We start from the raw sequence: 9,766 nt of genomic DNA, 5'->3' as shown, positions 1-9,766 counted from the left end.
ACCCAAAGTTAAAAAGTGGCTCACTTCACCTTGAGTTTCCCTCTGTCAAGGATGACTTGCTTCTAGGTTTAATAATTCATTTCTAGCTCATTGACCTGAAAAGAAAGGCCTTAGGTAGGTTGATCATAAAAGTGAAACTGGGACACTTTTGGTAGTAGAAGGGGACACTGAATAATTATGCCAAGATAACAGGTGTAAGCTGAGCAAACCAGGATGAAGGATCACCCTAGTGCAGAAGTGAAGAAGTGAAATGGAGAGGGGTGTGTGTGTGTGTGTGTGTGTGTGTGTATTTGGGGCTGGAGAAAACATAAGACATATTGGTTATTACTTAAAAATATTATCTTGTTTCATGTGAAAATACAATATATACTCGTAGCACTGCTAAATACCCCAGGCCTTTAAGATATATTTTTGATGACATAATTCTAGCATTCCATATATTATTTTAAATTATGTTCTTTCCCTTTGCACTAAATAGAGAGTCTTCTGGCTTAAGCCAAAGTATCATCTAATGTAACCAAAAAAGGTTTCTAATTTTTAAGAATGCCAGATATTTTTTTTCTTTTCCTCAGCAATCATTTTCTGACACCCTGTGTTTCTATTTTACTAAAAAAAAGGGTGCTTTCATTTTTACATTTTCCAGTTATTTTGTAAAATTATTTGCTGCATTCCCAGCATTGCTCAGGAAAGTCATTAACTATTCTTTAATAAATCAGTCCCTGATGTAACTCAACCTGGACTTCACTCCCAGGATTTGCCCCTGTGCAAAGCAACTGGATTCCAAATTCCAACCCTTGTCATTCAGAGCATTTGTTCCTGTGGCCTTCAACTTGGGACCATACCTTAATTTACACTTGAAATCACATTGTTTTCTTTGCCTTTGGCTTCTGTTGGGGCTTTAGGTTCTGCTGCTCTAGAGAGTGACTGCTCATGCTTTTGAGGTGCTTTGAAGATCTATCCAAGAAAGCTTAGGGCGTATGAATGGTCTATATTTTAAGGCAGACCCCCCCCCCCAATACATTCCAAATTTAGTGAAATCCATCCAGCAGTTTTTTGTGATGCTTTTACATACAGACAGAAGGTAGCTTTTGTTTATATAGATGAATGTGTCAAATATGTCAAGGATACGTGCACAAACTTTGCTATATAGTCAGAGATGGTGGCGCTACTGCCAAAAGGGAACCGTTAGTCTGGTGGGCAATACAATAACTGCTTGGTAGCTTCAGATGTTTATCCATTGGTGTATGAAGAGCAGCCTGTCAAAGGTGCATTCATATTCTAAAACATAAAGATGGAGATGGTATGAACCTCAAGTGCGTGGAAGACAAAGACGTTCCCTGCTCCTGTCAATGCAGCATCACAATAGCTACCCAGACATATGTTAGTCTTCCAAAGGACAGGAAGTGGGGGAAGGGCACTTATTCAGAGAAGAAAGAGCCTATTCCCTGGATATTTAGAAAGAACCACTTATTCCTGGCCATGGATAAATAAATTTGAACTAAACTGACCTTTGTACTTTGGCTTTCTGCTGGGGAGGTCCTTCACTAGTTAGCAGAGTGTGTTTTGAGCCTTAAAATCAGCTCAAGGTGAAGCTTAAGTTCTTCTCAGGTCTTTTTTGAGAATGCATCCTGTGTGGGTCTTCATGCGGCTCTAGCAATTCCCTTGTATACACTGCTACTTTTAAATTTCTTAATTTTGCAAAGAATCTCAACACAGCTTCCCCTTGGGGTTTTGGGTGATCTATTGTATTTCTCTATCAGTAATCTCTGCCTCAGGCTTCTGTAGATCTGTGGTCCCTCCCAGCTTTTATAACCATTGCCCATCACTTTTAGTTTCTTTTATTTAGTCTGAGATCTGAGTTATCCTCCTTTTCCTGCCCTGAGCTCTTTGGTGAAACAGAGACCAGTACTTCAGGCAGTCCCCAGGTCAGTTAGAACATGGCAAATAAGGTTGTCTTTGCTCTTCCAGTTCTGCAGAAAGGCTTGGGAGCTGGGCTGTTGCTTCCCCTGGATTACCACTGATACACTGGGGAAGGGATGGAGTAAAGGTCAGAAAAAATTTCTTTCCCTTTCAAATGTGCCTTTTCTTGATCGGTGTTCTCTTGGTTGCTGTAGTCCTTTGATTGTTTTCCAGATCCCTTATAAAATTATTTTAGCTAGTCTCTAGTTTTTTCTTTCTTTCTTTTAAATTAATGTTGCCGTGGGGGAAAGAGTGCTCTGTGTTTCCTTGTTTACCATCTTTCTCCTTATATTTTGAAGGTTTCCTTTTAGGTACATTAATGTTTGTAATTGTTAGATATTCGTACTGCATTGAAACTTTTCTTAATATATAATGTTCTCTTTTGCCTCTTGTAAACTTTCAGATTTCAAGTCTGTTTTGTCTGATACTGGTATAGCCAACCCAGACCCCATTTGCATGGAATATCTTTTTCCATCCTTTCACTTTCAGCCTATTTGTGTCTTTGGTTCTAAAGTGAGCACTATAAATACATCGACCCCCTGCCTTGTTACCCTTGTGTCTTTCCTACATTCTTATAGTTTGTAACATCTGTGCTTCTTTGTCTCCTGGAAGGCGTTTTGCAGGTGAAAAGCAGAAGAAGCTTGTAAGACTGATTGACTTTGTTTTAAAAACCTGAAGTCCATAGGGATAAATAGAAGGTCTCTGGAAGAGGTCATGAGTGAAGGGGAAAGACATTGAGTGTTTGGGAAGAGTAGAAAATGGGGGAGTTCTGCGGTTTATGGAGGAGAAGGAACCTGGGATAACAACAGACCCTTAACAGAGTGGCTGCATAAAGAGCTGATCAGTCAGACTGGGAGCCCCAGATTCCAGTGCCTGATGTGGTGATGAATGGCAAGGTGGTAGCAACTAAGAGTGTACAGGGCCAGTATTAACAGATAACTGACAACCAGCCAACTTGTTCTTATCTCATCACTGTGGCACTGCATGTGCCCATGGGATCTAGACAGTTCTGGTAGGGAAAGATTATAGAAATAAATCCCCAAACTAACTGACCTGTGATTGACTGCCAACGTGGAGGGAAAGGAAACTTAAAATTATGTTCACCTGTAGAAAATAAAGATGTGAGGCCACACCTGCAGTTGTGTACTGAGATCTATACTGTTACATCTGCCTTATGTCCATCTTTTTCATTTCACCTGTGTCTGTAGATTGCTCATCACACTCCTTGGTAGTTAGTATGTGCTCAATAAACGGCTGCTGGATTAATGAAAGGAAGTTGACTTTAAAGCTCTTGGTAAAGATGCCAAACTGTGTTTTTAGCACCTATCTAGTATAAATATTTTTATAATTCCACCATTAATTTATACATTTCTGTTGAACTGTACTCTCACTAGTCTTGACAATAAGAACACTTTAATTTTTGGTCTTTTGAAAATAAAAGTTGATATTTCATTTTCACTTGCATGTCTTTAATTTCCAGTGGGTTTGTACAGTTTTTCATACATTTATTACCCACATGGCAGTTTTTTCTCTTAAAAATGTTATATTCTGGCTTAAACATTTTTCTATTGAATATTTATTATTTTTTGGTAGATATGAGAATTTTACATTTTAAAAGTACACCTTGAAAATTTTTTATTTTGTCTTTTGCTCTTTCATTTTTGACACCTTATAAAATTTTGAAATTTTATGTATTCCTTGATTAAAACTTTGAATACAGAAACTTACAAGGAAGAAAGTGACAATCACTTAGAAGTCCACCATCAAAAGTTAATTGTTTTTATCATTTTAGTGAATATCTTTCTAGTTTTCTTTGGTAAATTGTTAGAGTTTTGCCAAACACAGGCTTTAAATGGGTATTATTCAACCTACCTGTCTTTAAATTTCTGCTATTTGCTTTACTATTCAGAGTATTTTTTATTCCAAGATTTTATAGACAAATTTTCTATGGAAAGTTATGGTTTATTGATTCTATTTTTTATTAAAGTAGATTTTTTTTGGTTTAGGGTATGAAGTTACATTATTAGTCATTTATCTTTAAATAATTATGTTACTTGTTGCATAATTCTTTATTTTGTCCAAGATTTATAATGCTAAAATTATATATTAAGTGTTACATCTGTGGTCTGTTTCTGGACTTCCTGTGATACATAAATGAATCTTCTACAACTGTTTTGATTACTGCATTTATAGTAAAATCCAGCATATGCTACTCTGTAGACTGGCCAGCCCCCTCTCACTCCATGATCCTCTTTTATGGGAATCATCTTGTTTATTATTAAATTCTTGGTAAATTTGTAACTATTTTTCAAATTCTTCCAAAAGTATATGGTTTTTCATTGTAACTACCACATCAGTTATTCTACTAATTAATTAGGGGAAGACATTATTTTTAGTACCATTCAAACTTCCTATTCAGAAACATGCTTCTTATCTACAATTATACAAATATTCAAAGTTCTTTTAAAATATTATGGGTATTATATTATTAATAATATAAATATTACTATAAATTATTATAAATAATAATATTTATTTCTTATGGTCAATCACAGGCATTTTATACTTTGTAATTTAGTACCACAATTGCAAAAAAATCCATTTTTTCCATTATATATTTTTATTTATTTATTTTACAAAATTTCCCAGCATCTAAGCATTATCTCAGTTTTTTTTCTTTTATTATGCCCTTGAATCAGCAGTTAGTTAATGCAATTCCTTAAAACTGTGTAACTTTCATGAAGGCATCTTCCTGCTTTTCTTTTCTTGAACTTTTTCTCCTGGAAAAAAATACAATGAAGCCAACAAACAATGAAAAGGCATCAAATAAGCATATATGTCTTGCATCCTTTAGAGCAAGTCTGTCCTTTGCCAAACAGCTTTGGTATAAACCATGAACCTTGCCCAAAGACCAAATTCCCAGAGCAAAATTTGGGAAGGGAATAGCTTTGATAGTTTCTACTTTTACTTTTGGACATCACTCTTTTGGTCAAAGGAGTCTTTGGTAAAGGCAAGGGGAACACAAAAAGTTATAGAATCCTTTCCCAATCTTCATCATTTTACAATCGCAATATTTACCACTACTTTTTTCTCTTTTCTTAGCATTTCATTTCCAGGGAAAGCCAGATGGTCTGAATCTCACAGACAGCACTATAGGACTCCTTCCCCTGGGATACACTGTCATCTGTGGGAGGGGGTCCTGTCTTCTTCCTGGTCTCCCCTAGATCTTCAGTGACCAGGGCAGGTCACAGACCTACAGACACCAGCGATCTCAGAGAGCTTACTGGCCTCACTGGGCTGGGGGCTGCCAGGGAGTGAGGGATGAGAATCTGGTGTTTGGATCTGTGCATGTTTGTGAAACACGTTCAGGGGTGTGTATGTCACACTAAGGCACCTAATTTTGGCCTTTTCACTACTAAACCTACTGGTGCCGGCTGGGCAGAGTTGGTCTGTGTGATCTAGCAAGGCTGGGGAAATCTGAGGTCACTGTGGGGAGAGATGAGGCTGTAGCTAAACCAAAGGCACTGACCACATGGAAATAGCTTAGGTCTAAGCTTGCTTGGGGAACAGTGGTCTCGGCTTATGTTTTGCCCTCCTCATCACAGACCCTGAGCGCACAGCTCCCCTAAGGGACACTTAGAGGGTTTACTCACTCATTTTCCACATCCTGGATGGAGTCAGGCAGAGGCTTATTCCTGGTTTCAGGAAGGAGTGGGACAAGAAGACCAGCGAGGATGGGGAAGACTCCGTAGATGATCCAGGGCAGGTGGGGAGAATACACCATTAGGATCATCAAGAGAGGAGCCAGTGCTGCCCCAGTATTAGTAGCAATTCCCATGATTCCCGTAGCTGTTACCCTTGAGGTGTAAACAATAATAAAAGAAAGTCTGGTAAAAATCTACATGTGTAATTTGTGATTTATTATTTTGCTTTGATTATGGGAGATAGCATAGCAGTGCAGAAGGTCGATGATATACTTTTGCTTTTGAAATTTTCTTTTAGTCACTAGTAATTTTTTTCAAATTCAAGGACATTAAGTGCATTGACACCACTTGATCATTAAAAAATACCATTACTCATACCATCTACCTTTTGTGTGGTTCAGAAGATTACGTGAGATGATGCATTTAAGGACTTCACCTGAAAAAAGTCTGCTTTAAATAAATTTGCGTATAAATTGTTGTTTTGTAATTATAATTGATTGCTTTTGATAACTAATCAGTCTTATTTTTCTTCCTTCAGTAAATGTCAGTTAGCTGAGAAAGGTCTGTTTTGATCCTGAAAGAGTATCCATGAGTTTTCATACCTGAATACAGTAGGAATTAGTTCAGTTCCATGGGAAAAAGTACTGGTGAAAATGGCATAAGAAACTCCTACTGCCAAAGTTGCCAAAACCATACGCAGGGTCTGCATTTCTGGAGAGAGGAAAACCAGTGAGGCTCAGGAAATCTGAGCTGAAGGAATTGCATTCCCCATAATTACGAAGAAAGGAGACCCTATTAGCAGTGTTTGTGAGTATAAAATACATTGCAGAGAAACTGCACAGAGGCCGAAAATGTACAGTGTCTAATAAGGTGAGAAATGTGACTTATCTACATTTTATGGCCTGTGGTGAATAAAAGCGTCTGAGTTGTTTCATCACATCTCCCTGTATATCTGAGATTTGCAGAAGAGGAGAGGGAAGGTGAGACCAGCAGGTGCTCTCTTGCACTAATTCTGTTCTGTGTCTCTCTCCTCTGCTGTTCAGGTAGAACGTAGAACTCTGGTGGGCAATATATCCTGAGGGGTATGAGAAACACACCCGCACAAGTTTGAAACCTTGGGGCATGTGTAATATTTACATGGGACTAATATTGCAGAAGAAAATAATGAAAGGACAGGACTCCTATGTGAATGGAAAATTTGGGGAGAAGCTAGATTTAATATAACATTAAAGATTCAAGAATAAGAACCTTCCTAAGGGGAAAAAATGTCAGCCTTTGGGAAACACTGAAGGCATGTTTCAGTCCGTTTCCACCCAATTAAAAAAAAAATTCTCGTGAGAACGTTACAACATTGGAGTGACCTCTATCGTAAGGCAGCAAACTTGCTTCAGTGCTGCCGCTCCAGATGAGGAGTGGAGCTCACTTATCAGGTATCATGTAAAATATGTAACTACAGAGGGAGTTAGGTGAAGCATGGTGACCACCTGCGTTCCCCTGTTTATTACACATGATCATTCAATTCAGTAAAATTGATTCTAAGAGAGGCCCTTAACTGTAGTGCCTTGCTCCTAATGGATATTTCTTCTCTTCCTGAAGATAAGAAATTTTTGTTTTTTTGAGGTCAAGATCACACCCCTAAACAAGAGTTGGAGAAATATGTATATATTCTGGAGACAGAATCACAGAATAAATTGTCATGGAAGCTGTGGTAAGAAGGAAGGGCCCAGAGAGAGGAAATGACAGTGTTGTGTCCTTGTAGAGGATGCAGTTACACAGTCTAGACCCTCCATGCTTGCTATATAAAGGTGGGAATTACCTGGCGGTCCAGTGGTTAGGACTCCATGGTTCCACCTCAGGGGGCCCGGGTTCCATCCCTGGTGGGGGAACTAAGATCCCCACCTGTTTCACAGCATGACCAAAACAAGCAACCAACCAACCAACCAACCAACCAACTAAAAAATAAAAAACAAAGTGTGATTGGTCAAAGCTAAGTGACCAATTGCTATCTTAGAGAAACTGCCAGTGATCCATGGCATCGTTTTCCAGATAACTTCTCTGATATAATGATATCACAGCCAGCCTTAACCGACCTTTGGCTCTTTCCCCAACAACTTAATGGCAGAATATGTACTAAAACTCCAGATCGGCTCTGGGGAATCATTAGAACTCAATCTTCATTTCTTTCTGGCTTGAAATAGGTGCGACAAGTACAATTCACAAAGAATGGGGGGGAGGGGAGACATTTTTTTTCTTCAGCTTGTGGTCTTTTCCTACCTTGAGACACAGATATGATGGCTGGAATGGAGACTGCCAGCAGGAATAAGAAAAGCACCTGGCTTATTCGGCGGCCCAGGTGATTCAGGGCCAAAAATGCAACATAATTGGCTGGGACAGTGACTATGCCAAAGAGAATCTGGAGCATGAAAATATTGTTCCCCAGGTGCTGGAGGTGGAGAATCAGGCCAAAATGGGTCAGCATGCTTGCAAATCTGTGGTGAACAAAGATGAAAGACACATATCATAAGTTCAGATTGAAGGCCCTACAAATTGCAATAATATTAGTCCTGCCAGGCAGTGGTTGGTGATAAACTATAAAGGCATGGGCTGTTCTGTGAACTATTTCCTTGCAAGATTATTACTTTAAAATTACCATAAAATAATTGTATGATGACAGAGGTCATAATTATTATTACAGTTTTGGGGGGCGCAGGGAGGTTTTTTTGTGGAGCAGACATGATGGGGCCTTCTAGAATTTTAGCTTTGTTCCTATATCTTGGTCTGGGTGATGGTTATATATTTACGTATGGAAATATTCAGTGAACTGCATGTATTTGAGCACTTTACTATTTTGTAATTTTACTTCAATTGAAATGAAAACAAGTGAAGAAACTTATAGCCTAAATCTGTACCGTGATTGAAGTTCTCAGCATTATCTGTAGTGATGAGCCTGCTAGGGTGATGCGATGAACAAAACTCCTCATTGTATGTTTAATTCTGTGTTAGTCTTTTCATAACCCTTCCACTTTCTCCAAACATTGCTGTTATGTTCTTGACTTCCTCATGCTTTATCTCAAATCTGTCCCTATAGCATGTTATAGACTCTGAAATAAATGCAATCACATCTCCACTATTTTAACGTCCCTCATGCACTGTGTGAAGCCCACCTCACAAAGGACAGGAGACAGATCCTTTTACGCAGGTTGGGTGTGCGGAACAAGTCAAGCACAGAAGGTTTGGTCTGTGCTGCCTCCAGCTCCTCCTGCATGGCGGATCTCACGACCTTCGAAACAACAACAGCCTGTTCAGTTGTCACACAATGGTAGGCATCGTGAGGCCCCAACAGAGGACCAGATAGATGACTTCCCTTTGTTTCTACTGGGAAATATAGCCATTGAAGAGGTAAGGATGGATATAAGGTAGTGTGAATGATGAATCAGGGAGATAAAGGGAAATTGTGCACAGACAAAGACATTTTAACATGAGACTTTATTTGCCTGTTGGGCATCAAAAAGGGTGTAGCAGTTGTAGATTTAGGTCAGGAAGGGACTAAAGGAAGAGTTACTTGGATTTAGGTCCCAAGCTTCACTTATACCAGAAGAGCATGGAGGTCTGGCCACTGAGCTTTGTTCTCAGCTGGCTGCTCTTGGTAGAAAAATAGTTTTTTTTTCAGGAAGGAGAATAATGTCCTTGAGAGCCTTAATTTTGGTCCTTGGGTCAGCCTCTTTCAGGGAAATCCTGGCATGTTGTGCCTCTATGAATGAGATGCCTAGAATTAAATCTAAGGACAAAATCAGGGAAGATCTTGGAGTAGTATGTTCATATCCAGACTTTATTACCTGATGTTACACAGTGGCTGTGCCATTTGCCAGGTATGTGCCTTGAGACGTTAATTGAACATCTCTCAGCCTCAGTTTCCTTGTCATTAAAAAGAATACGTACATGAATAAGTCAGAGAATCAGGATTAGGAGAAGATTAGGATGACAAAAAATAATGCCTTTCTCACAAAGATTTTCTAGGCCATGCATGTGGTCACAACTATGCATATCAGTTTACATCTAGTACAGCTGGGATCCTTATTTATTTATTAAGTGAAAAATTTTAT

The 9,766-nt window shown here is 38.8% G+C and overlaps 1 protein-coding gene across 1 annotated transcript in view; it reads right to left on the bottom strand.

The window, feature by feature from the left end:
• Positions 1–4,608: 4,608 nt before the first annotated feature.
• Positions 4,609–9,766, bottom strand: part of LOC130850342 (organic anion transporter 7-like) — a 39,569-nt gene continuing 34,411 nt past the window's right edge. Inside the window, exons 6-10 of the mRNA XM_057729804.1 lie at positions 8,828–8,943; positions 7,938–8,152; positions 6,266–6,374; positions 5,613–5,816; positions 4,609–4,739 (exon numbers count right to left, since the gene is read on the bottom strand). Coding sequence (XP_057585787.1) covers positions 4,679–4,739; positions 5,613–5,816; positions 6,266–6,374; positions 7,938–8,152; positions 8,828–8,943 — 705 coding nt within the window. The 3' untranslated portion in view covers positions 4,609–4,678. The remainder of the gene's footprint in view (positions 4,740–5,612; positions 5,817–6,265; positions 6,375–7,937; positions 8,153–8,827; positions 8,944–9,766) is intronic.

This window comes from Hippopotamus amphibius, chromosome 3 (assembly GCF_030028045.1).
Source record: "Hippopotamus amphibius kiboko isolate mHipAmp2 chromosome 3, mHipAmp2.hap2, whole genome shotgun sequence".
Taxonomy (NCBI): domain Eukaryota; kingdom Metazoa; phylum Chordata; class Mammalia; order Artiodactyla; family Hippopotamidae; genus Hippopotamus; species Hippopotamus amphibius.
Note: the sequence above shows the minus strand (reverse complement) of the source record. Positions and strands in the feature narration are given on the sequence as shown.